The 27,382-nt window shown below is 39.2% G+C and overlaps 2 protein-coding genes across 3 annotated transcripts; both read left to right on the plus strand.

Annotated features, from left to right (window-relative positions):
* The first annotated feature begins 1,182 nt into the window (after positions 1 to 1,182).
* On the plus strand, positions 1,183 to 16,762 carry c14h21orf91 (chromosome 14 C21orf91 homolog). Of its 2 annotated transcripts, XM_062433688.1 has the most exons (6): positions 1,200 to 1,289; positions 1,773 to 1,853; positions 3,182 to 3,327; positions 12,639 to 13,142; positions 13,994 to 14,056; positions 15,470 to 16,762. In XM_062433688.1, exons 3-6 carry the CDS (start codon positions 3,201 to 3,203, stop codon positions 15,670 to 15,672), a joined length of 897 nt encoding a protein of 298 aa, XP_062289672.1. In that variant the 5' UTR covers positions 1,200 to 1,289; positions 1,773 to 1,853; positions 3,182 to 3,200; the 3' UTR covers positions 15,673 to 16,762. The 2 variants fall into 2 exon arrangements, with proteins under 2 accessions (XP_062289673.1, XP_062289672.1); XM_062433689.1 differs by lacking the exon at positions 1,773 to 1,853 and having other exon boundaries at positions 1,183 to 1,289.
* Positions 16,763 to 21,184: 4,422 nt separating this feature from the next.
* Positions 21,185 to 25,133, plus strand: btg3 (B-cell translocation gene 3). Its single transcript, XM_062433504.1, has 5 exons — positions 21,185 to 21,278; positions 22,593 to 22,799; positions 23,008 to 23,145; positions 23,263 to 23,455; positions 24,580 to 25,133. Exons 2-5 carry the CDS (start codon positions 22,627 to 22,629, stop codon positions 24,784 to 24,786), a joined length of 711 nt encoding a protein of 236 aa, XP_062289488.1. The 5' UTR covers positions 21,185 to 21,278; positions 22,593 to 22,626; the 3' UTR covers positions 24,787 to 25,133.
* Positions 25,134 to 27,382: the final 2,249 nt, after the last annotated feature.

Raw genomic sequence — 27,382 nt, forward strand, 5'->3', positions numbered from 1 at the left:
ATTATCAGCCAGCCAAGAACAACCTTTGGGAAATACAAAATTCAAAGACTTGTTTCCTGTGTGGTGTAAAGTTGGCCAAACGGCAGAGTCAGAATACATTATCTGAGGATGGATGACAACCTCTGACAAGGTCACACATTTATGCAGCCTTTGTTGTGACTCACAAGTCTTTTGTGAGCAGAAGAGCTGGTGTTACTGTCATGTCATTGTTTTAGCATAACATTACGTTTCTGATGGCCAACATTAATCACTTCAAGGAAAAGGGGCCACTATGCAGACAGGCCTACATCACTACAAGTGATGATATGCTGATGCAGTTCTAGCTGTTTGCTTTTTAGTAATTAATATAGGAAAGGGATGGAGTAATGCAACCACAGACTCCAGCCACAGTGCAAGTATAGGTAATAGAATAAAGACTGGTCTGGTTTAGTCAAAACTAGTGTAATATCTATTGAGTATCTGAATATTTTCAAATATGAATTAATATTTATTTTATGGGTGTGGTGAGCGTTTCAAGTTTCTACAGGTACTACTTCACTGCTAAAGTCACAGACATTTTTATATACAGTCAATGGTAAAAGTCATTGAATTTATCCAGTCAAGTCTAAGGATGCTAGCTTTATAGGTTAACCCCATATAGAAATTGGAGCACAGGTATTGTTATTAATGGCCGTTCCTCTGGATCTTTAGCGGGAATTCCCCACGTGTTGCTTAAGTAAAGCAGAACGGAAACCGAAAATAGGCCCATGGAGAGGTCAACCAAACCAAAGGCCTTTCACAAAGTCTAATACCTATTATTCAACGAGGAGAAACTGCCTCCTTGACTGCTGTATATCGTGTACTGTAAGTTAAGATAGTTAAACCCCGACTTCTTCCCTTCTGCTATAATGGAAATGTTTTGATGTCGGTTGGAGGATATACCTATATGTTAACTGTAGGGGTGTGTTTACGACCATTGCTGCCAGAGTCGGCTTGTGTAATAAAGCAAATATAGTTCAGTGTCAATATTATTTGGATTTATTTTGTAAATCGTTAAGATATTGTATATGTGTTTCATGAAAAGCAGACTCTGAGCAGAATCTCATCTTAAAACTCCTAATGATTGTTTACACCCCTCTCATGAACTAGTGGTTCATTCCGCCCAGAGAGGAGAGAGAGAGGTTCCTGCAGCATCTGTGGGCTTTTGCCGTGACGTGAGGCTCAGTGTTATCTGATGTTTGTATACTCACTGGGGCGAAGAACAGCCACACAAAAGGGATATCTGTCCGAGGGTCCTCTTCAAGATAAGGGTAAGTGTCCTTTAATACTATTGGCACCCTCTTTGGGTTGTGTATATTGCTGTTTAACAACGCCTAATAACGGTCACGAATCAGCCAAACCAGAGCAGTCGGAGGCTAGCTTAACTTCTTGTTAGCGAGCATTTTTGTTTAACGGTGTGTGTTTTAAACACTCGGGTTACGGCAAACTGCCTTAACTCACATAGCACAGGAGGCGGGGCTTTTAGGCAGCTCGTAAACAGAAGAAAATGTGTTATGTTAAACGTTTCTTTGTACAGCAGTGTGAATGTAACGGAGTGAAAAGTTCAAATGCAACACCGTTATTGCTCTCAGCAGCTATTCCTCTGAACCACCATGGACTGTGTGCTGGTACAGGTGGCTAAGCAGGCAGATAACAGAGAATAGAACCTTCAGAGCAGTGTAAAGAACTCGATCACTGGTGTTTTTTTTCTTTCTGTGCTGTCTGTGACTTGAAGGGGGTTTTCATGTTCTCAGAAACCAGCAGGGAAGCAGAGCTCAGGACCTGTAGCATCCTTCACAGCAGTGGCTCCCTACCTGGGCTTTGTTATTTCAGGGGTGAGAGATGAAAGGACAGGATATAGAAAAAGCATATTTTGGACCTTTTTCAGGCTTTCTTTTAATATGAATTTCGGTGTTTAACCTCCTTAAGCCTGTAAAAGTTTTCAAATAATCGATAATAGTTGATTGGCACTGAGTGACAAGATAGATTAATCAATAACTATTTTGATAATTGAATAATCATTTTAGTGGCTTCTCAAGTGTTAGGATTTATTACTTTTCTTTGTGTAACATGATGATAAACTGAATATCTTTGAGTTTTGGGCTGTTAGTCAAACAAAATTAGACCTTAAACCTATTTTCTGACATTTTATGGACCAAATGATGGACTGTTGAGTCAAGACAACTCTAACTTAACTGGTAGACAATGCAACATGTGACAAGGGTAGACTTTGCTTAAATGTAAGGGTTCAGACAGGCTACTGCTTTTCATCACTTGTGATAGGTCACAAGTGGAGGTGTCAAGTGTGTTTCTGTTTTTTTGAAACCACCAGCACCGAAATGTTTTTCTTCCAGCTAATTTGTCAGTCTTTCACTTTCATTTTGTGCCAAAGCTTTACCCTTTCTCAGGTGTCATGGCGTCATAAGTTTCCCTGAGGACAGCCTGTCTTTGACTCAAGTGGAAAATGGGTACCTGCCATCTACCAGACTTTCCGTTGGATTAAGCGGCTTTGAATAGCCATTTTAATGTGATTGGCAGAGTAGGAGAATTCGAATTACGAACCATCAATTGTTGCATTTTCTGACATGAATCACACAGACACCTCAATATGTCGTCTTGTGGTATGATATTGCCACACTGACACAAATATTACTAAACGCTTTGAGAGATAATGCTTCCTTTTAATCTCTGAAACTGTTCTGCTTTCTGACAGCTGAGGCTTTTTGACAGTTTATGGTTGCAAATCAGCTCACCACATCTCATTTTGAGTGTAGTTTGAATGTACTCATTTTAACCAATTCTATACGTGAGTCCACTCTTTGAAAATCCCCTTAGAGATAACTTATGTTTTAATATATGACTGCTAAGATTATTGGATTTTTGGATGACATCAGTGTTTAATGTCATGGGACCCAATATTGAGGTGTCACAGTGATTAGAGAGAAGCTTCCCCATTATATCAGCTTGTGTGGTCATATTAAAAACTACGTCTTTTACTGTGTTTTGCACCAAAAATAATATAAACAAAAACTGTTCCCCTATTGATACTAACAAAAAAAATGCTTTTTTAATATGTTTATTTGAAAGTGTGACCTAATTAGCAAAAAAATAGCTCAGAGGTTTCACGCGCTCCTGGTATTTAGCCATGTGCTCTATTTCACAGTTTCTCCACCAGAGGCACCATGGATGAAGAGGAGCAGTTTGTGAACATCGATCTGAACGATGACAATATCTGCAGTGTCTGCAAGCTGGAGACGGAAACGGGGACCTTATCTTTCTGCCATGTCTGCTTTGAACTCAGCATTGAAGGTAATTTTTCACACTAGAGTGAAGAGAACGAAAAAGTGAGAGAATAAACGGAGCAGAAACTGAGCCCATCGCATATAGCGGACATGTTTGTGGCAGCTTAATCTTTCAATGCGACCTGCAGGTTGTGAAGTGTTGCATCTTTAAGAATTATTTTTTCCACCACAGGGTGACCTCTCCACATCAAAGCTTTTAACACTCCTGAACACACACACAAACACACACTCACTGACAGGATTCAGAGTTAAAATTCATCTCCAGCACTTTCCCTGGCTCGCGTCATATAGAAGCAATCCTATGCGGACAGATCAGCTGCAGGTCTTCTCTGCCAAGAGTCTACAGCCTTGAGATGACACAATAAATCACTCTTGCAGTAGTAACTGGATTCTTTTTCATCATCAGCTCCCATCATAGCCAATATGCACTTTGACCAGGAGCTGTAATCCAACCTCAGAACCTTCTTAAACACTTCTTTTAATCCTCTCCAGGAACAACATATAAAATAGATTGTATATGCAAGGTACTGGGCCTGTAGGACCAAAGCCCTCACTAAAGCAGGCCACTGCGATTCCCCCGTTTGATGTGCCACTCTAACTCAAGAGCATGTGTTTGATGTTTTTTCATCCCTTAATTAATGAGTGGCCTATTTGAAGAAGAATAGAGAATCAGATGGGATTAGATATGGCTCTCTTTCAGTGCTCGTCTCAGACCCACAAAAGGCTCTTTTCTACAACAGAGAAGCGTGTGTGTTCATCTCTGTGCAGTATGATAGTGTACGATTTGTAAAACAGCATCATATAGCTGACTAAGAGCTCTCAGAATGGTATATCACCCTGTAGTAAATGGATGGAAATGCATACGCATAAAAGATTTATAGATCTAGTCTGTCTTGGTATAAGGGAAGTGAATGTAGGGGTATTGATTAATTACTCTATTCTGTGTGTGCCGTCTTCACTCACAGTCTCAGACGAGCATTTTTTTAAATAGTACTTCACCAAAAGTTGTGTTTTATAAGTGCTTCCAAGCTCATTAATCCTCATTCAACAGTAAGATAATCTACATATGGTTGGAGGATGCAGTCTGGGCATATTAAAAACACACAGCTTCAGTAAAGGGTTGATCTGTGTAATATGGAGCATGTAGCACCAGCATGTAGACTGTTGCATGCTTGAAAATTAAATACAGTTTTCAGGGCCATCTTCTTAAAACAAGGTTACCCAACATTTGACAGATATGGCCAAAAAACTGCCTGTGATTGCTTGTCTGGCTCACTGGAGGTGTCATCGCTTGCTCTATTTAATTTATCAGCTTGGATGCTATGTTCAGGTAGGCCGTAGCTGGTGGGGCTTTTATGCAAGAGTGTCCCCAAAGCTTTTTTTCTCCATTGTTTAGTCTAAACTGAGGTGCCCTTATGTTCGGTTGTGTCAGATAAGACTCTTTTTTTTCTCTCCACCTCATCACAACCCCATTGTGTGCTTCTCAGGATACAGGTTTTGTTGTAGCCTGTGTGGCAATGAAGTGACAGTTACGTAACTGTTGGGTCTGGGGGGGAAGAGAAAGAAGGGGGGGGGGTTACAGACAAGCACGTGTTTCTGGTGCAGCCGAGTTGTTTCATTGGTGGGAGGGGAGCCTTGCCAAGCCGCATGTGGCTACTTTAGGCACGGCTGATTGGAAACCGAGGCCAGGCCGTTTGCCCGCCGACTGCTCACATAGGACTTAATGGCTCAAAATACTCCCGTGCCATCCTTCATTAAAGGAGAGAAGAACAAAAGGTCTGATCAAAACAAAAGCAGACAAAAATGTGAAGGGGAGGGAATGGTCTTCAACTCCCATTACTCACACAAACACACCCGCCCAGCACGTTTCTGTCCTAAACCATATCATACTATCTCAAGGGTGAATCGCTGCTGCCGCTGCTGCTGTTGAATATTCATCGCCTTCTTGCTTAATGCTGGTTTTGAATATTTATTAGAAGCAATAGAACCAAAATTACTTCTTGTTTCTTTTAAACTAGGAGAGCTTATTGCTATGTACAAACCTTTGTTGAAAACCCTTTTGTATTTCTTTCTACATAAACTCAACTTGAACAAAACCAAGTAAAGTTGTTAGAATGTTTAAATAAAATATCATCACCCCAAAAATGTTCCTTCTTTGATTGGTGTGTAAAAGGCAGCATCCTCTAGAGGCTCCACACCAGTTAGTTAGACTGACTACTGAGAGGACTGTGAATTAAATATTTGTTGACTAACTGGTGAGAAACATTTGTCTCAGATATAGATGTGTTAATTCAGTACATACCAAAAAGTACAGTATTTGCATGTTATAAATACATTATCACTTTCATCACCGAGTATTGCTGTGCAGATGAGCTACCACATGATATCTAACTAATGATCTGTGTAATGTCAGGCCGCTTGTAAAGAGGAACAAGCAGGACAAGTGGCTTCTTTAAGGAAGTTACATATATTTGGTTTCAACATGAGGAAAGCCCACCCACCTAGTGTGTTAGAGAGGTTGCTGTTGTTTGTGCTATCAAGATCACACATACTGAATGTTTATGTTCGACCTTTCATAGCATTCCTTTTCATTAAAATATAATAATGTAATATTTTAATTATGAGCACATTATTGTTGGTGCAGTGACAATTAGCTGTAATTGGCCACTACTACAGTGTAGTTATGTTGCAGCACAGAGTGGTCCCATTCTGACTTCACTGCTTATACTTAAGTATTCATTTCCACCCACAACCTCCCTGAGCTCTGCTCTGAGGTTTGCATGAAACGGCGATGTTCAGACTTGTCTGTTTACACGTGAGTTGCTGCTGACACACACAGTAGTCACAGTTGAGGTTAGACAGAGCTTTACATCAACATAAGCCCCAACAGACACTCATAACAAAAACTTATTGTAATCTCCAAAGTCCAGTAGATTACATGCTGTATGTATGAGCTTTCAGCTAGAGGCTTATGTTGCCAGAGTGCAGAAGATGTTTACTACCAGTGCTTCACCTACAGCACCACCAGGTGCAGAGGTAGACATGAAGTCTGTCTGTAGAGAAAGGTCTGAGCACAGTTCAAAGAAGGATGGATGTTCAGGAAGTGCAGCCTTTGTTGAAGCTCCAACTAGCTGTTTCCTGAGGAAACTGCTTTGGCCTGTGTGTGTTTGCTCCATCAGAAAGTATCACAAAGACATTGTTGCTATTTATATATAACTCACCCTCTGCCTTAACTGGGCATTTCTTACTTTTTAGACATTTCTTTTTTTTTCTTTTTTCTGCACCATCTGAGCCGCAGAGCGTGGACTACACATGGTTACACAGCCTTGAGCGTCAACATAGCACAATAGAGAACAAGGGAGCAACTGCAGTCCCACACCAAAACACCAGCAGCCAGTTCAGCACGTCTCCTTCTGTTTGTCTTCTTTCGAAGACATGCTGCTGTTTCATGCTAAAGGAATGAGTCTTATTCCAAGGAATCTTCTTTATCAAGCCTTCTTTACTGACAAGAGCTCCCATTTAGCTGTGGCTTGCAGATACAGGTATAGTTTAGAAACTGCATAGCTTGTGCATCATGGTTTATTGGTTGTCAGATATTTCATCCGGATAGTTGGCAATCACATATTCCTGATGTGCAAAGTCAAACTGAAAGAATATTTTCCCCTCAAAATTAAATGTGACTCTAATCTATCTTCACTCACATCAGTCAAAACACCACGGAAGTTTATATTCCAACAAAACATGCAGCCAGTTGAGTTTTAGTGGGTTTTTTTAGTATTTAAACCACCATATTTCTATGTAAGTGTTTTCCCTGGCTTGGCATCATACTAAAGTTTTACCCATGAGAGCAGCCATGGTGTTGCTAACCTTCATAATGTGTGTAGGAGGTTGACAGTACATAGTTTCACTGTGGTATTGTTTTTGGTTTCACATCTGTCAAACGTTACTGTTTATTTACTGTTTTTTACTGGATCTCATAGCTCAGTGCAGCATAATTCAGACTTGAGTGTCTTCTTGTAATAAACTGGCTTGAACTGATGTGATGAGCCAGTCTTAATAAACAGCAGAGAAATCAGACACTACAGCCTGCGTATCATAACCTCTAACCTCTCTCACACCAGCAGTTTACGTCATTGCTTTCGGTGTCCTCCTCGCCTCCTTTTCAAACAAGACGTCTGCTGAGCTTCCAGGTCAAGCTAAACCCCCCCCCCCCCCCCCCCCCCCCCCTTTCTAGCATTCCTTTATCTCCTTACATAATGCAGACAGAATATTTGCTGAGTCCTGGTTTAAATATTACCAGCTGGGTCTGGACCACGAGCCGCTAAACAGAGTGGAAAAAACTGAAAATTCCTCTAGCTCGAGAGGCTTGAATGATGCAGTCGGTGCTGATTCTGGTCGCTGCTCTACAGAGGCTATTGTAGCACGCTCCTATAAACAGCCCCATTCATTGTGGGTGACCTCTTCACCCTGGGGTGTATATAGAAAGGCATAATTAGGTTGCTGTCTGTGGAAGCTGTATGTTTAAACACAGTTATGATCTAGAAGCGTACTGAAGCTACTGTATAGCCCACCATGCTGAATCCTCTTATTTTGCTTTATAATGCTTTTAAAGGTCAAGTATAATAGGCTGCTTTCTATGTGAATCTGTCATTACTGTAAATAAATAGGTAGAATTTACAGTCTACATTAGCCCTGTAAATATAGATAAATTGCCTGATGAGGTTTAATCTTTATTGGCTCCGACTTTGAAGTAATTTTCTTTATCACCACAGGTTTGTGACCCTCTAAACAGCATTATTTACTAGCCTATTTACACAGTCTGAACCATATTGTAAACTGTGATATCTAACAGCTACTGCTTCTATACAAACAGTTAAAAGTAGCAAAGGTTGAAGGTGTTATTTATCGATGAAAAGCAGTTCATTAGATCTCATGGTATAGTGCTAGAAGTCTACAAGAACCTTATGTAACCTGGTATTTACCTTGCACCTGGTATTTACCTCCTATATCGAGCATTTCCTCAACACAGATGGAAGGAAGCAGCAGGATGTAAATGATCGCACTGAAACACCTTAGGGGATTACATGTTGATTTGATAAGCATTCATTTATAGAGTGTAGTGCTGCTTTTCCTGCTGTGTTGCTGATGGTTTACATTGCACCGAAAGCCCAACTCTTAATTCACCGCAACTTTATTGATAGTAAGTGACACTTATATATTTAATTCCCTATAAAGTCAATGTTTCATTAAGTAACTTGCCATCAAAGTAATGTTTTTTTAACTTCACTGGATGGTGATTTTGAAGATTTTGCATTAAGCAGCAGCAGCAGCAAGTTTTGCAAATTGGAGATATGTACTCTTCAACAACTTCCTGTCCTTTCGTTATCTGTCTAAAATCGTCCCACACTGATGGTCTAATGAGTTTTTATGGTGGATACGCTTCAGTGTTTGATCCCTCAGCTATTTCTAGAACACTTCTCACCTCCTTTAGATAATTTAACCCCCTCTCAAACACAAATGAGTGGAGTTGCACTTGTGACAGCATGTGTAACTTAACATACCTAAACTTATTGCAGCACAGCATTTTAATCTGGTGCATGAGGCTTGTTTTGGTTCTGCAGCAGAACCTCCACCTGTAGTCTGCTAATTGTGTCTATGGACATTTTTCTAACACAAGTGTGAAGTTTAGTTTAATACTATAACTCCTCTTTTTTTGAGAGTGAGAACAGAAACACTGAGCCTTAACAGTTACTGAACCATGATGTAAAGTCTGGTTAATAATGAACCTGTTAGGCTAATCTCTGTTACACTATTTATCATGGGTTTTATGGTATCTTACCGGTAACACAAACCATGAGAGGGCAGAGGGAGGATAGAGAGAGGCTCAATTAACCAGCTCTACCATTAACACCATATAATATGCTGTAGATGGTTAACCACTGCTTTATCCTGCATACTTACGTTGCCAAACAGGTGGTTAGAATTCATGTGTCACTAAGTTCACCGTTGTTCATGTGACTTCTCTGTTGGTGTCTAAGTTGGCCCGTGCAGCTGCTCACAACACATTCTTCAAAGCTGTGCCACACAGCTCTGGTTTGACACCTTAGCGCCAATGACCTCCGTCCCACATGCCCCCTGGTACGAGCCCTCAAACGGCAGCTCCTCCAAAGTGTGTCATGGATCGGGTATCCTTAACCAGCACGCACACACATACACACACACGTGTACAGTTCAGAGCAAAACCACAAGTCTGAAGCAGTTTTTTCTCCATGCAGGATAGACGTGCTCTGCTTAGTTTAAGTGCTAAGACCTCTCTTCCCATGACAGAAACCACAAACCCAAGTGTGCAGAGAGAGAGTTGGAGAGCATGAGTGAATTTTGGGCTAAAAATGTGGCCAAAATGTATCTACTAAATATAGAGCAGGACTATAAATAACAGAGGGATGTCATCTCTGTACAGCCTCAGGATTATCACATGTTCGGACTCTTCCTTTAGTCATTTTACTATCAAGAGTGATCAAGATCAGCCTGATGGGCATTATTCTTCCTCTAGTGAAGCAGCTTCACTGCAACTCCACTAGTTTCTAAACCTTCAGTTAATACATTTGTGTGATACTTTGTTGGCTATTACACACCTTACCTCTCACCTCTAATATAGACCTTAATTTTTTGTATTGGGGAAAAATAACCATTGAATTTCTGGCCTTTTGTAAGCATAGTTTTAACCTTCCTCTTGATTTGTGATTCTAGTGCTGTATCATACTTGACATTTTCTCTCAGGATCAGCTTAAAACTGAATAACACCAGTTGTTTATATTTTATTTCTTTTTATCAGACCTAAGTGTGTGTGTGTGTGTGTGCTTTGTCTTTGTCTTTGTTAATTGTTGAACTGAATGACAGACTAACCTCAGCTCAGTCACAAAAGAGTCAGGAAAAAACAAGCCTATTGGTCATCAGCGTCGTGCTTAATGTCTGCAGCTGTCAGAGGCGAACAATGTTGATTCACCTCCAGTGAATAGTCTGTGTGTGTATATATGTGTGTGTGTGTGTGTGTGTGTGTGTGTGTGTGTGTGTGTGTGTGTGTGTGCTGCAATGAAAGACAGTAGTGCTAAGCTGCTTAGCTGGAGTGAGGTCTTTGGCTGGTGGTGCGCTGGCCTGGTTGTGGGCCAATATTTCTTTTTTCTCTCTCTCTCTTTGCTAGGCAAGTGGTAGTCAGTGTGTTTTTGTGGTAGTCCAAAGAGCGGGACTGATCGGATTATAACGTGGCTGTTTGATAGGCAGAAAGCTCCTGCAGTGAATGGTAAAGCACATTCATTAGCCATTGAATAGGCAGCACACACACACACACACACACACACACACACACACACACACACACACACACACACACACACACACACACACACACACACGACTTGCATACCCTATATGTGTATCCTTCACGAGACTCATCTACTCATTTTAAAGGTCTTTATAAGAACTGGGGTCAGCACATAAACATGCAGAAGCTAAGAATAGGCTTCTGCAAACAGTTGTGTAATGGTCTAAAACCTTCCTATGTACCGAGGCATAGAAGATCCATTAATGCAGACTGGCTCAGATTAAGTATGGACTATTTACTTTTTTCTTCCTGCAGCCATACTGCAAGCTCTCAGTAGACGTGCAAGGAAATGAAATTGAGTAGGAGTATCTTTAAAAAACAATAAAATTATGCTTAAAACTGATTCTTCATTTGAAAAGAAGTTTATTTAAAAAGCCCCAAATCAAGAATTTGCTTTAAACAGCTTTTACAATCTCTACAACATAAATACATATTGATATAACACTTTTTACACAAACCCTCATATATCGTGAAAAAAGCCTGTAACATACTGTGTTGTAAAAGATTGATCTACACTTGAAAGAGCCGCACTTCAACATCCGGTCTTCACACAACCTGTGCTTGTAAGAAGTTTTGCTTTTAATGTGGTTTTTGAAAAAATATAAACTTCTATATGTCTTGATTTATATTTAAGCCTGAAGTTCAAATCCTTGAGGCCGAAAAATAAAGCAAATGTAGTATTTGAGTATTTCTAGTATTGTATAAACAACCAAAGTTTTGTGTGTGCGTTTAACTCTATAAAAGGCCCCCACAGACCACAGCGCACACAGACTCTCTGTTTATGTGTGTCTATTGTGTTGTGGTCATGTCGGGGGAAGTGTCTGACCCGTGGTTGCCTTCGCTCGTCCGTGTGCTGGGAAAGCGTCGAGACCAGCGTGCGAGGAGGTAAACCCGCCTCGGTGAGCTCTTAAGTCTATATAGACTAGAGTGACTAATCTCCTCACCGCAGGCTCCGACATGTACGTCTGTTGCGAAACGTCGGCCGTGAGAAGGCCTTCGCAAAAAAAATGCCAGTGAGACACCTTCTCACTTCACCATCTCCTCCACACACGCAGTTTCACTCCTGTTCTCCCTCACCTTCAGCTTCCCTTTTGTTTATCAAGTTCACTAAATAAGGCTTTGGCCCATTTTACTCCAAGGTAGTTTTAATTTTAGTTCACTTACTAGGTGATAATTTCCTCTGTGAGGGCTAAATGAGTTACAGTGTGACCTGTTTTGACTAGATCCAGGAAGTGTTGCTTTACTTTCAAGGAATGTAGAGTGAATCGGAGATCATGTGCCCACGTAGTCAAGTTGTTTTTTTTCCTCCCATTCTCTTTTTAATGAGAAGAGCTGCATTGTTATGTTTCATAGACTAAAGTTCATCCTCTATTGAAAGACTTAATCCTGTTTATGCTTTCATGCAGGATGGAAAATAAGACAAACTGAACACTTCCTTTAAAAAAATAATGTTTGCATGTGTCTCATTGTTTGACAGGTATATTAAAATAACTTTTAATGAATGTAAATGAAATGCTGACAAAGATCATTCTGTGTACCTACCTCTTTCTTCTGTTGCTAAGTTTCAAAATATGCATTTGCATGTGTTTGCATTGAGACGGAGTTGATCTATTATCCCTGCTATCTCAACGCTGCACCAGCTAATCCACTGCACACTAAGCAGCTTTCACAGAGAGATCGCGATAGGTCAGTCTGCCAGTTTTAGCTCGTTTCATACTGGTTTTACTTTTATGAGTCAGTGCTGCATTTCACACTAACTATACAGAAGACTGCTTTATTTCCTGTCAATGTTATCATGTTACTCTTTATAGATTAGCAGGCCTGGATCTTTGAGTTCTCTGTGTGTGTGTGTTCTTAACTTAACACTTGTTTGTATTGCTGTAGTCCCTTAGTTGTATGACTTATTGACTCATTTCTTTATGTCTGTGTGAATGCAGGTGTGTCCTCTGCCACCTTGTTGCACTCCAAGTCCCTGCGAGGCCACAGAGACTGCTTTGAGAAATACCACCTCATCGCCAACCAGAAGCTGTCACGTTCCAAGGTCTCCCGAAGTGCCTACGAGGGCATGAAGCTGGCCCTCAGCCAGAAACTGAACCGCATCATCCAGTACGCCCAGAATAAAGACTCTGTCTCCCCCAATGGCCCCAGCAGACGAGGGGCCAAGCTTCTTTGTTACAACCAGCAGAGTGACTGCAAGCTGCTGCCCCAGTCAGACGCCCAGGTCCCCCGATACGCCCCCCGCTGGGACACGGGCAAAGCGACAGGGCTGCCCGATTACACTATGGGGATGCTGGAGTGCCACACGGTGGAGGAACTAGGGCTGCTGCAGGAGTCACAAGGTGACGTCTGGTCCAGCGACGGCAGGAAAGGTCTACACAAGAGGAATCAATCGTCGGGAGGACAGACACAGCACAGACACCAGGGCCAAAGCAGAGATGAATGTGAGCATCATTTTAAATAAAAACTCTCCCCCAACAGGAACGTTACCTACAACTAGTTTAAGGTTACATTTCTTCTTCTTTTGAAGAAAGGATGTTGTAGACAATAGTGAATGACATCTTAAATGAAAAGCTGCTTTCCTATGCCTCTCATCTCTCTGTTCTGTGCTGTCCAGAGGTTTCTAATAACCTCAGAACTTGTATTCATGAATAAGCTGAGGACAGAATAGTAACACAACACAGGATACATTTTTACTTCATCTTCCCTTCATCTTCTTTTTTGCTCTTGTCTCTTCAGAGAAAAGCACATTTTTCTTATAACCTCGAGATCTTTCTTTGAATTCTTGTCCTGTCACCACTAACGCTGCTTATGACTACAGATCATCTAAGTCTGTGAGACCCTTCTAAAGGTTGCTTATTCAAATGATGTGCTTTTAAACTAAAGTTGACAGGAATGTCAAAGGTACACAGTTTGCACTTACTGTATTTGTATGCATAGCTCTACATTAGCTCATCATCATCCTCCAGCTACTCACTGCTCTTAATATCTTGAACCTGTAAAGCTGCAAATGTTACATGAATTTGTAACCACTCTAGTGTTTCTGTAGTTAGTAAGTAGTATCATTTATCAGTATGGGTTTAGTTCTATAAACAGCTCAGAGCTTTACTGTAAACATTCCTTTTGATATTGATGGGGAGTATTCCTGTACATAGGTAATGAAGAAAATTAAGGAACATGAACAACGTACTAACCTTATATTTTTAATCAGATGTAATGAGTTCCTGAATGAGAAACAGACATGTTGGACCTTCCACACAGTCTAATCCAAGCTGTTTTTTCTTTTTTCTTTTAGTGACTAAAATGAGTGTGGATGAGCTACATCAGCTGAATGCACAACTACTGATGCAGATTCAAAGTAAGTGGTCTCAATCATCAATACTTTATGCATAATTCAAGCTGTAATTCTCATCACTAATAAATCCTCATATGAGATTTGTGCCCTCGTGAAAAAGCTGCATTAGATATTTTCAACCCTTACATACTGTTCATATTCTGATTCATAATTAGTCTCTACCTCAATTCACATTCATAAATTCCCCATCAGTCATTAATACGTGTTTGATTAAGCTTTAATGAATCTGTCAGAGAGCGTATTCTATTTATTTAGAGAAAAAAACTTGCATAATCACTATTTTATGATCCAGGACATTTGATAGAATGTGAAAAAAGCTAAAAGAAATGTGTATAGGGTGTTTTTACAACTCTCAAATGTAAAAATGGGTCAAATTTGGTCCTGAGGGGTTAAATAACAGAATACTGAGTCTGACTTTGGGTTCACAGATTCTGAATTTGTTTATGTTCAAACTGTGAGGTCTGTGTGCTGTCATTCATTTAAATGGGTTAACCTGGGTTAAACCTTGTTATAACAGGTCTGCTTTCAGCCTGGAAAGACTCAATAAAGCAGGGGCTGATATTGACTGGAAGGCATCTCTAGTCAACAACACATAATCTCCTCTCATGTGATCAGCTGTGTTGAACTGTGTGTGTGTGTGTGTGTGTGTGTGTGTGTGTGTGTGTGTGTGTGTGTGTGTGTGTGTGTGTGTGTGTGTGTGTGTGTGTGTGTGTGTGTGTGTGTGTGTGTGTGTGTGTGTGTGTGTGTGTGTGTGTGTGTGTGTGTGTGTGTGTGTGTGTGTGTAGTGCTTACTCATGCATACCTTGCCCCTCTCTTCACACCATTAGTTCACCAGTTAGGCCTTTTTGTTTGCTGCCCACAGTCACAGCCGAGCTGCATCTCATCTCAAGCAACAGAAATGTTTGCATACCAAACACAAGATTATCAGATTTTTTCATCAGTGAGGCCGAGCAGCCAGTGCACACAAGTGGGCCAGTGGGATAGCTGATGTAGACATAATATTTTCATCTTCAGTCTGGCCAGTGTGGAGAGGGAGAGAGGCCTGCTACACACTCTTATTCACCTTTAAGGAGCGGTCATTGCCACATATGTTGATATTGTTACTCAGAACTGTCTAAATAATTTAAGGAGCACTACACATGTCCAAGAGTTAATAGAAGTATATATAAAGTTGTTTCAGCTGTGTAACACTGTCCTTGACTGAAGTTGTTAGTTGTTTGACTTTTATTAGAGGTGGTATCTTTATCTTATGTATTTTCTGTCATGTTGTTTTTGCTCTCTGCCCCTTCAATAATCAGTATTATTGATTTTCTTTCTTTTATCTGTTTCTCCCATTTGTTAGTCTGTGAAGAAGTTGACCTTGTGTGTGAATGAAACTGCTGATATCTCATGCTCTCTCTCTCTTTCTCTCCACAGAGGTGTTCGAGGAGCTGACTCTAGCCGTGCAGGAGAAAGACTCGCTGGCATCAGAGCTGCACGTGCGTCACATCGCCATCGAGCAGCTCTTTAAGAACTGTGCCAAGCTGCCCTGGCTGCACATTAGCAGGGCCGGGGTCAAGGCCAGCAGCAACAGCGGTGGAGGTGGGGGCAGTGGCGGTGGCAGCAGTCCCGTGGAGTGAGGTGCTGGAAGATAGCGAGGTGGGGGGGTGTCTGTTCTGTCTCCGCCACCGCTGATAGGAGGCTGACAAACACCTCCACTTGCTGCGTGCTGCGAGGCAGGAAAAAAATGCCTCGATGTGAACTGAGTGACTTTTAAAACACTACGGCGACGTTGAGTTTTTAGCTCTACATTAGAACTGCATTAAGGCTGGGTTGACACGGCCTTTAGACTCATGTGTTGTGGTGATGATGCGAGGATTAATCAAAGTTTGCAGTTTGGCATGTGACCTGAATTCTACCCAATCTAATCTAAGTACCCAGTAATCATGTCAGAGTGTTCATGGTCCTAGTACATGATACGGACATGTTCTTACCTTCAAAACAGACTGACACCTTTTCCACATCATTTGGCATAAACGGTAGCTGTTGGTTTTATTTACTTTTTGTGTATTTTACTGTCAAAACAATGTCAGTTTTCAATGTTCCGTTTTCTGTAGATATATCCTCTAAGCTTCTCTTTTCCTTCTAATTATGTCATACGCAGATATTCAAATATGGGTTTTAACGCTGCTTAATACTCCTCCATATGTTATCTGAGGATTCTCTGTAGAAGGTGCTTAGCCAGTGAGAAGAGAGCTACAGTATTTTATAACATGGCTCTGGTGAATATTTGATGCAGAGTAGCCGGGTAGTGTCAGTCATATTCATACCATTAGACGCCGCCGACAGCTATGTTTGACTACCGTTCTGATGTAAAAGCGCTATCAAGGTTTAAGCTTGAGCAAATACGGCTTGAGACAACTTATTATCAAGTTGCATTTAAACTGCACAAATTCAACAGAAAATACCAATAATGATACATACAGTTAGTGACAAAGCTTAGCAAATCTCTCCTTTTTAAAATGGTTACATATTAATCAAGTCTTATCTGGAAAAGAGCATGAGCATCACTTGCAACAAAGACAAATCACAGTGTGAAATGTACCAAAGCTATACGAGCCGTGCAGCTTTTCATTTGTGGGGGTGATGACTATTTTGGGAGTGTCCATCAACTAATATGTGGTAGCAGCTGGTTGGCAAGCAGCATTAGAGCTATCAGTTAATATTCCCCCCCCCCCCCCCCCCCCCCCCACGGCTTAAAGTTATACCCTTTTTTAAATTTTTTATTGCTATTATTGATGGTGAGATTTACTTGATATTTAGTACAGAGCTGTTTATTGTCTGTATAGCAGTCTCAAGCACAGTTGTACATATGGCTATACACTGAATGAGTGTTATCGGAAGAAGAAAAAAAAAGGTGAAACTACTGCAAAAGAAATCCAGCTGCCAAACCAAAGTCTATATTTTGTTCTATATGTGAACTTATAAGCATTTGGCTGATTTCGATTGATTAACGGAGGACGATGCAATACCAAACTGACTTCAAATGTGGCTTAGTGATTTTACTCCTAGGTTCGGTTCAGCGTATGTGGTAATGGACTATTTTTACTCTATAGGTGATGCTGTGGAAATGAGTTTTATTTATCTTTTTTTTTTTCATGTCCAGTATTAACCTGTGTCGCCCTTCTTTGTGTGCAAGAGCTAAGTCGATGTCACAGCAATACAAGCGGGATAAGTTAGGTTTACTGTGCCTCTGGAGGTCCCTGACTTTACAACAAAAAGAGACAAAGAAGACAAAGACGGACAGGGATGGTATTAACAGTCAGTGTTTAAAGGTTAGTTTATTATTCAGGAACCCTATGCAAGAAAGAGACTAATAATTCAGAAGCCTTACTAAGTAGAAATAATGGTTATATCTGAGGTTTTCTCAGAGGTCACAGAGCTACTTGATTATTATAAGCTGGGAGAAAGACGAGGTTATTATCAGATTAATGTTTAGAAGACTCAGCAGTAACAGTGTATCTCTTTTGCTCTCTCTTTGTAAGAGATTTAAATGTATTTGACCCTCTTTTTAGGGTTTTAGCTCCATTTTAAACGTGTATCTTTGGTTTTATTTGGATAACTGAATCTAGTGTGCTTGAGTATTCAGATTATTGGTCCTTACTGCAAAATTTCAGTCGTGCAAGTCATGGTTGTATGTGTGTTTTTTTTACATTTGTGTTTTCAATATGAATGCTGTGTGTTTGTATACTGTGGAATCATGGCTGGGTCTGCGCCTCTGCTCAGCAGTTTTTTGTGTTTTTCCGTTCTGGTGCTCTTGTTATCTTTTTTCTGGAGATGTAAGCATATGTGTTACCCTTCCACCTCCTACCTTTTTTTTATTCTTTTTTTTTTTCTCGTAGACTTGACTCTTCGTTTGTTTTCTAATGTTGAACAAGGATGAATTTGTGTTGTGTGATGTTTTACATTCTATTTATTGTGTGTTTATTGGACCTTTCACAGCCTGTGTGATTTGTGCTTTGTATTTTTTTTGTAAAATATTTCAATAAAAGGAAATTATTTTTACTACATACTCTGGTGCTGGTGTTTTTCTGATACTATCATATATTAACATTATTCTAAAGTAATATGACCATAATGGAGGCTTGAATTTAAAAAAAGGGGAAAAAAATATTTATTATTAAAAATCAACGTTCATGTGTTTCAACATGTCTGTGTCAAAAGCTTGAATAGTGTGTAGACAATCATTCTTCAATCCATTAATGATTGACTGATAAAACAGTGGTTATGTTGGTGTTGTGTTTGCTGACATAAAATTAAGGAAGTGTAATGTTGGTCTTATACTGCCATGTAAACTCTAGAATCTATCTGAAACTATTTCTATTGTTCATATTATTGACAACAAAGGCAATGAATCATGACTAGATATTGGTTAAGTGCAACTTTCACCATCATTTTACCTGAATATGACCCATTTGTTGACTTTTTAGATGAATGGTTGCCTGTACATTAATGATAGTGCACTGCGTGGTAGATGGAGGATGGGTGCCCCCTTGTGGGAATAAAAAGCATAGTAGAGGATAGATGAGTCGTAATGAGTCATTTCCAGGAAATATGCACTTGAGGTAAACCACAGGAGAATCAAATAACCTTCGGCCTTAAATTCTTAGGAATTTCAGTAATAACATCCTGACTACCATGTACTAGCACGGTGTAAATGTGCTCCAAATTATTATTCTAGACAATAAAATAAAGTCTGAATCCACATCTTTATAAAAACCTTATTTCATTTATAGTATATGGTTGTAACAATAACTTATTATTAGCAGTAGCTTGTGTAACATGAACTGTAGATAACTGCATCTGCATTTAAATGATGTTGCACAACAGTCTCACTGTGATAACAAACTTGCAGCAACTTACTGGAATTTTTTTTAAATCTACTTATCCACATCTCTATCATGACATGTCTTCTTGTAAGCTCAATCTCTGAGTCCATCTTTGAAAAACAAACAAATAAACAAACTCATATGTAACTGATCAGAAGCAGTAGAAGTATATAAGGGAAACACATGAATACAGTACAAGTTCACTTAAATTGTATTTAATTACAATGCTTGTGTAAATGTTCTTTGTTACATTCCACTGCTGCTGAAAACATCATCAGGTTAACGAAGTCACTTTGTTAAAGAGGGAACAGCAGATTTTATTCATTTCCTACAGTAGAAAATGAATATATAAGAGATCTAACATTTCATTGCAAACTGAAGAAACTTGAAATCAAAAATGAAACATATGAATACTTTTTCAGTGAGTATAAAATCTTTTGCAGATTTTATATTCATACACTTCAGTGATTTACAGTACAGTTGAAGCTTATTATAAAAAAAACATTGAAATGGATGGAGTTTTCATACATTTGGCTATGTGTATATAATATTTGCCTTCATGAGAATTGTGGTAATCAGCAGATTTTTTCTTGACAACGTGTAACAAATAAGAATGATTAAATAAACAACTGAGCGAATCCAGGAAACCCTAAATAAAATAGCTGACTGGGGTGAAAAGTGGGGATTCAAGATTTCAGTGGAAAAACAAAATATGTCATATTTGGTAATAAGAAAGGTGAACGTCATGGTTTATTTATGTATGGACAAGCAGTTGAGAGAAGTCAAATTCCTGGGAGTGCACTTTGATGAAAGACTGGCATAGAAAAAGTGGATAAAGTGGACTAATTGTGAAAAAGGTGATACATTTAATGTGTTTCCTCTCAGGAAGTTCATGGGGTGCTGGCCAGGATACATCATTAATGATCTACAATGACAAGCAATGATAAGTTGGTTTATGTTACGGAACAGCAGCCAAGTCAAATTTAAAAAGGTTGGATGTCATACATGCTGAGGCACTGAGTATATGTTGTGGGGCCCTCTGTACAACTCCAATCCTATGGGTTTACTTGTGTGGGAGAAACACGGCTGACATAATGATTATGAGTGGGGATCAGTGAAAAGAAACAAAGAGGTTCACTTTCAATATGCGTAAAGAGGTGGAGAAACTGGAGTTGGAAAAGGTCACATCTCAGATACATTGTGGTCAGATTCTACCCACACCAGAAATAGACTTCAGTACAATCAAAAGCATGAGACCATATGATAGTACTGTCTCTCTGGGCATGGTAAAGGAAAAGCTAAAAAAACATTTGGGGACATTATGTCCAGATATATACAGATGGGGCCAAAGATTATTGGGATCTTGGGCCTCATCTATATAAATCAGGCTTTGCCTTTTACATCCCACGCCTAGAAACTGTAAAGCTCAAACAACTGTCTGAAGGGCTTTTGGTATGCATACCAGAGCTAATAGATATAATATGGGCACTACAGTGGGTAGAGGAGGGCAGGCTTAGGAGGGCATGCTCAGGCTAATGACAAGTTAGGGGCCAGACCAGACTTTGTGGTGGAGATGTTGGTTCCGTATAAAACTGAACAGGCGGGAGGCTTGGTGGGTTTTTTTGGGAGTCAGCCCATGTCATGCTAGATGGGAATGAGGCAGCAGACATGGCAGCAAAAAAGGCATTGAAGAGGCATTGATCTGAGTGTATGCACTGTGATATCTGAATGTTGATCTATCATCAAGGAAAATGTTACAGTGGGAAAATGAGCTGTACTTCTAAATACAAACTAGTGAAAAGACAGAGTATTGCTATCCAGGCAACAAGAGATGGCAAATCGTCATTTTGACCACACTAAGACTAGGACACTGTAGATTAGAATGGCACCTATAGGCTAATGAGATGGGGAAGCCTGAGGATGGACTGTGTGGAACCTGCAGTAGAGGTGACTGCAGTAAATTTGACATTATAGTATTGTAATTATTAATGAAAATATATTAACTGTATTAATAATTAGTGCACATATATGTCTCTTACATCAAATGACCAGTTAATTTCTAGAAAACTGTGAGTTAAGAGCCCCCGGTCTCTCCCTTAAACTCCATTAAACTAAACATACTGTTACTGCTATAAGAGCAAAGATGACAGTTATATACTACGTTATCATCACATATTGGAATAGCTAGAACTGCAACCTAATCCTGACCTGCAGGGGGCAGCAATGTTCTGGAAAGCCCTTAGCTCACCGGAAATACACAACACGAAGAAGAAGAAGCCCTCAAGACTTTTTCTTGGGCAACTTCTCGTGCTTTCCATTCATTTCAGCCCACGCGCCCGATGAGACCCCACAGAAAGGTAAGTCAGTGAGCTATTAATGACCTCACACATCACCCTGTTCATATATATATAATCTTTACATCACTGTATCATTATTTAGTATGACTATTTCTGACTGTTACCCCAATATTTATAGGAGTGTTACTGTGTTAGATAGCAACATGAGGCGGTTACTAAAGCTAAAGCTAAATTACTTTTATTCTCTAAAGAAAACACTGTTGTAGTCACGTCGAAGCTGGAATTATAGGTGTAAGTATCATCTCTATTCATGTAACTTTAAACTGCTTTTCGGCGCCATTTATGTAACTGTTGCTATCGTTATCCTTGCCAGTGTTTATGAAGTGTGGTGACGCGTGGATTAACGGAATTTGTGCGTCACTGCCCGCCTTTTGGGACGTTTCTAATCACTAGACCGTTAACTGAAGTCAATAGACTACGTCCAAACCGACCGTAGAGTGAAATGTTGTTTAAATTGAGGTGTTTCTGCGTTATTTATTCATCATTTTAAACAAAAATAGTCTCTAAATTGGGAGTTGTTGCCACGCGCGCATGGAAATGGTGACGTAATTTGTCAGGATAACCAAAAAAAAAGTCTGTGTATTTTTATCATAGACTCACACTGTTTTAATAGTGTAACTATAGCAGATAAGAACCCCATTTAAAAACCTTCAGGGCAGACATACCTTTTTGTTTTAGGAGCAGTGGCGATTTTAGACCGTTTTTAGAGGTTCTCAAGCACTCCTAAATTTGATCTCAGCACCCCTAAAAATAGATAAAATATTATGGGTTTAAAAAATATATATATATTTTATTTTATACAACTTTAATTATATGACAAGTCTGTCTGTTAGACAAACATCTTTGCTACAGGTTCACATGGTTTTATTTGAACAGCTTTAATGTACTTTGGATAGTTCTGTCATTAATATTGTCTTTGCCTCAGGGTTCATTAACTATCTTACGGTCTTCTCTGTAGAAATATGTGATTGTTTATTTTGAACCATTATTATCATACACTATAGTAGACCACTCTAGTATGTATTAATATTTCTTGTTGTAATTTACGTTATTTAGTGAAATGAGTCATATAGTGAAATGAGTCATTTAGCAGAGGGTTTGAACACTTGCAGGGCATTGTATGTCAAATTCTCATTAGTAGCTGAGCCCCTCTAGGGTCTGATCCTAGAATTGCCCCTGTTTAGGAGGTTTCAGAAGTATTAAGTTAGTGACTGAGATATGAAGAGGTTTACTTACTTTTTTACTAACTAGCATCTTACCTCTCCACTTTCACATGTCAGAAACACTCACTGACCAAAGTTCATTTATTTGCAGAAGCTGCCTGAACGTGATGAAACATTAAGGAAATATGAGGAGAGAAATAGCAGCTGTGATATTTTTCCTGAAGAGGCTTGTGAACAAGGCGGAGAAGTTGGACCCGCACAAGATTGAGCTGTTTGTCGAGAGGCTGGCCGTTGCACTGCAGGAGAAGTTCAAGGGCCACTGGTACCCTGACAACCCCAGCAAAGGACAGGCATACAGGTACTGCTGCTGCTGCTGCTGCTGTTGTTGTTGTTGTTGTTTTTTCCTTCTTTTTCTGCTAACAACTATTTATAGGGATTTTCTGATATTCAGGGAAACTTTTAGTGTAACTTTAATTCTTTAATTTTGATCATGACTACATTTCCATTTCTGTTTACAGACTGTTTTAGGACTGTTTAAAGTGGTTTCACTTTTGTGTGGTGTGCAGGTGCATTCGAGTGAACAGGTTTCACAGGCAGGATCCAGAGCTCTTTCGGGCTTGCCAGGAGAGTGGGGTTCAGTACCGTGACCTGGGACTTCCCCGTGAACTTACATTGTGGGTAGACCCTGGGGAGGTGTGTTGCAGGTGAGACTTGAATGTATACCTGAAACAAATTTTGGACAAGTTGGTGATTCAACAAGAGTTGGAAAACTTTGTTATCCCAAAAAGACATGAATTATTCATGTGTTTTCCCTTCCTTAGGTATGGAGAGCAGAATCCTTTCTTCTCAGTGGCCAGTTTCTCTAGTGATGATGAAGAAGACAAAGATGTGGCAAAGAAGGTGACCAGTGCTTTGGAGAGGGTGACGTCAGATTATCATTCCGGTTCTTCGTCCGATGAGGAGAGCACGCGCTCTTCCCCGCTTACTATCCCCAACAGCCGCTGTGCTTACAAGGTATTGCATGATATATTTTATAACTCCTGTGACTAAGTATTTCATGCAGGTCTGGCAACAGAGGCAACATTACTTGAAAGTAGGGATTAATATTTTTCCCGAAAATAAGACATTTTAAATCACTGGAGAAGAAGCCAGTTTTCCTGGAAAACAAACGTTTTTTTTAAAAGGCATTCCATTAGCTAAGCCCTGGTCATTTCAAGAAACACTAAATGCAACAAAAATACATTATGCATATATGGGTTCCCAATCTGACCTTTTTTTGTGTATTATATTTATCATGATTAAGCCAAAAGAACACAACTTATGTCCGTCTGCATTATAATAAATACGCTTAAGCTTAGTTTGCATCCAGCCTGCTGCGTGAACTTTGTTAGATCTGCTGCACTGCTACTACCAGAATTATGAAATGCCAAGTTTATTGTCTGTGACTGTGACCCTTATAAAAGTGATATTTTACAAATCTTTATTATATAAACTAACAAAATTCTTTAAAGTAAGTCATTTGGCGATGTCTAAGCCATTCAGTTAAACTAAGTCTATTCTACAGCTGCTCCGCTTGCGAGGCTGTGAGCGCAAATGATCACTGGAAGTCAACATAACATTTCTTTATTATGGCATACCCCATAGGCAATCCACAAAGTCAGACTCAGAAGAACATGCTTGAGCTTTTTAATCATAGTACGTTGTGTGAATTGATAGGCTGTGGTGTGTTTTACCAGCACACAGCATGTGGACACACATGTGTGCTCCATGTTTTATGAGAGCCAACTGTATGTTTTCCTGAATGTTCACCAATGCTCTGTTATTTTAAATAATAATATTTTTTCCCGTTGGGAAATGGTTTGGATTGGATTTCCCGGGAATCCTGTTTCCCGGTACTAAACCCTACTTGAAAGTAAACAGATTTAGATGAACCCTTTAAAGTGGCTGTGCTTAGTTCTGTGTTATGCCCACCGGTTATGATATTGTTTGCGTCACTTTCATGTTCCTGTTGAGATTCTTTTAACTTCACCAACATTTGATGCTTTTTTTAGTAATTGGGAAACAAGCAACTGAGTCCAGGATTATGTGATGGAATTGGTAGCTGCTCTTCATAAATAATTGTTTTATTTTATTTTTAGGCGATGAATCCAGCTGCTCCAACATGGAATCCCAATAGGATGGTACCAGTGAAACATCCTCACATGGTCCCACAGCCTCACTACGGCTTCAGGCCTCACAGCAGACCCCCCCACCCTTTAAGGCATAATCAGTGGTTCCCTCCTACCTATAGAGGAGGACCTGGATACTGGAACACAAACCAAAATCTGGCATATTGTTATAGTTAGAAATCATGGTGCTTACTGTTCACACTGGACATTAAAGCTGGAGATAACTTTAAGATAACCGACCAATGTTATTTTTAAACATTTTTATAGCTTAAATATTGATTGTTTTTGACGAACACTTTTTTGCACTTTAGACCATTTGTTATAGTTTGAATAAATCACTTGTATTAAATTTAGATATTTAAATTGGAATACTACATGTAATTTTGAACTAAGTACTGTATTTTTACAATGGGAAATGTTCATGTGTACCACTTACTGTCCTTTGTGATAAAACATTTTTATTTATTCATAGTGTAAAATTGTCAGATGTATAGGATTTAAATTTATGAACTTTTATTAAACAGTTTCCAAGCATCATTCCAAGAATTGTTTGTGGTTCCCAAACTATCCTTTGAGGTATACAATCTCTTGTTACTTATAGGCTGGTGGAATATTTGTTTTTCATTTTCAAGATCTGAGTGACATCCAAACCAGGGATTTTGTACTTGACCACTAGGATATGTCAAAGTGTAATATTCTGTCTTAAAACAACAGTCAGGTGTCCATATAATCACTTAGAGGTTTTCCTTGCTATAATCATTCCTTCTGTCCATACTGACAATTAAAACATAAACCTTAGCTGTGCTTTCATATAAAAAAAAAATCCTCAGTGTCCACACAGTCATTTAGCACAAAAATGCATTTTAAGTGAATGTGAAGCTTATATGAGTCATTAGCAGTCTGAGTCATATCAAAGGGGTATCTGCCATATTTACAGTCTGTTTAGCATCAAATTTCCACTTTGTTTCCTCAGACAGTGTTAACCTGTGGTTGAAGTATGATAACAAAAAGATGGCCTATGACACTAAAAATACTGTAATGTTGAAAGATATCTACTTGATTAATGTGGACAACTGAAGTCATATACATATTTGCACAGAAGGAGGACTGTGGATTTTGGCCCCATCTCTTACACTTTAGTTTCATTATGAAGGGATCTTCTAACAGGAGGATTGATTACAACAAGATAAACATGTACTTTGGCTACCTGACTGTTGTTTTAAGACAGACTTGAAAAATTATGAAAATCTATAGCACTACTTTAAATGTTTAAACATACCTTTTTGTAGAGTGAGTTCACCCAAAACATTTTTCAAACAGTATTTACATTTATTGAACACCACAGATTACATCCCAGTCACATCCATTGTGTTGTGCTGGTGGCAGAAAGCCCGTAAGAGAAAACCAAAACTTTCCTCATGGTAAGATACAAGCAGGTATAAGAGGAAAAGTGATTATTTTTGGAATTTTGGTGGTCTGACCCTTTAATTGACACATTCATAACAATACTTTGGCACCCCTCCAGGTAAATCAACTGTGATAGTTTTATCTATGGACAGGCACTCTTGAGAGGTTCAGTGTTTGTAAGACTCATCAGTAGAATAGATGTCTAATGGCTATGAGCATATATTAATTGAATTCAAACTACATACAGAAAAATATATATCGGACTTAAAATGAATTTAAAAGATCAAGCCATTTTGAAATATATCAATCTCCCCTCATGCTCTTAAAACATCCTCAATGCCACTGTGAGGACTCAGATTGCTTGGTCATGAGCACGTTGGGATCTAAACAGAAGGCAGTTGTAGCCACTCTATGGGAATAAGTTTGTATGATGGCTTGTATTTTACCTTTGATGTTGGAACTGCACACACATGGTAGCATGTTGGAAAACAGGGGTGCCCTCAGTATTGTAATTTCCATTGATAAATACTGGGAAAGTTGTTTGCTCATACTTGTGTAAAACTATTTGGTGACCAATCAGATTCTGTGACATGTTACAATAAGTATAGCTTAGTAAAAGTATAAATACCACAATTTAAGTTACCCCATTACAAGTAAAATCCTACTTAAGTATAGAAGCATTACTAGCTAATTTTCCTTAATGTATTGAAGTAGGCTAAAAGTACTAATTTTATTACTACCTTTACTGAAGTAAAACTAATTTTACTTTAGTACTTCAAGTAGGATTTTAAATGAAGGATTTGTACTTTTAATGCAGTATTCAGTATTTTAGTGCTTGTTTCTCTTGTATGTCCTCTGTTTGCCTGGGTTGTTGCTTTTATATTTTTATGGTTTTAGGTTTTATAGTTTTTATTGCTTTTATTTCTTCTGTCTCATTGTTTGTATGTTTTTATTGCCTTTGTTTTTTAATGTTTGCATGTTTTTATGTTGTCTTTTTGTATTCTGTGAAGCACTTTGTAAATTGTATTTCTGTGAAAGGTGCTATACTAAATACATTTATTATCATTATTATCATTCTTCTTCTTCTTCTCATTATTATTATTATTATTATTATTATTATTATTATTATTATTATTATTAATAATAACCATAACAGTGTGGTATTGATTCTGTTACTTAAGTAAAGGGTCTGAGTATTTATTCCAAAACCACAGAATCACATGGGTCACCAGATAACACCGACAGAGGGCGCCACTGGACGCCTTTTAAGGTAAAAGCGTTTGTCACGTGACGCCCTGCGGCGCGCTCTGCTGTGCACCTGCAGGGAGGAGGAGGAGAAGGAGGGGGAGTGGAGTTTGGAGCTTGG

Source organism: Scomber scombrus, chromosome 14, assembly GCF_963691925.1.
Source record: "Scomber scombrus chromosome 14, fScoSco1.1, whole genome shotgun sequence".
In the NCBI taxonomy this organism is placed as follows: Eukaryota; Metazoa; Chordata; class Actinopteri; order Scombriformes; family Scombridae; genus Scomber; species Scomber scombrus.

Excerpts from the sequence above, each read along its gene's own strand:
- btg3 (XM_062433504.1), top strand. The coding sequence starts at position 22,627 with ATGAGGAGAGAAATAGCAGCTGTGATATTTTTCCTGAAGAGGCTTGTG. Across the intron at positions 22,800-23,007 it reads AGCAAAGGACAGGCATACAG|GTGCATTCGAGTGAACAGGT; the intron begins GTACTGCTGCTG and ends TGTGGTGTGCAG. Across the intron at positions 23,456-24,579 it reads ACAGCCGCTGTGCTTACAAG|GCGATGAATCCAGCTGCTCC; the intron begins GTATTGCATGAT and ends TTTTATTTTTAG.
- c14h21orf91 (XM_062433689.1), top strand. The coding sequence starts at position 3,201 with ATGGATGAAGAGGAGCAGTTTGTGAACATCGATCTGAACGATGACAAT. Across the intron at positions 13,143-13,993 it reads GGGCCAAAGCAGAGATGAAT|TGACTAAAATGAGTGTGGAT; the intron begins GTGAGCATCATT and ends TTTTTCTTTTAG. Across the intron at positions 14,057-15,469 it reads ACTACTGATGCAGATTCAAA|AGGTGTTCGAGGAGCTGACT; the intron begins GTAAGTGGTCTC and ends TTCTCTCCACAG.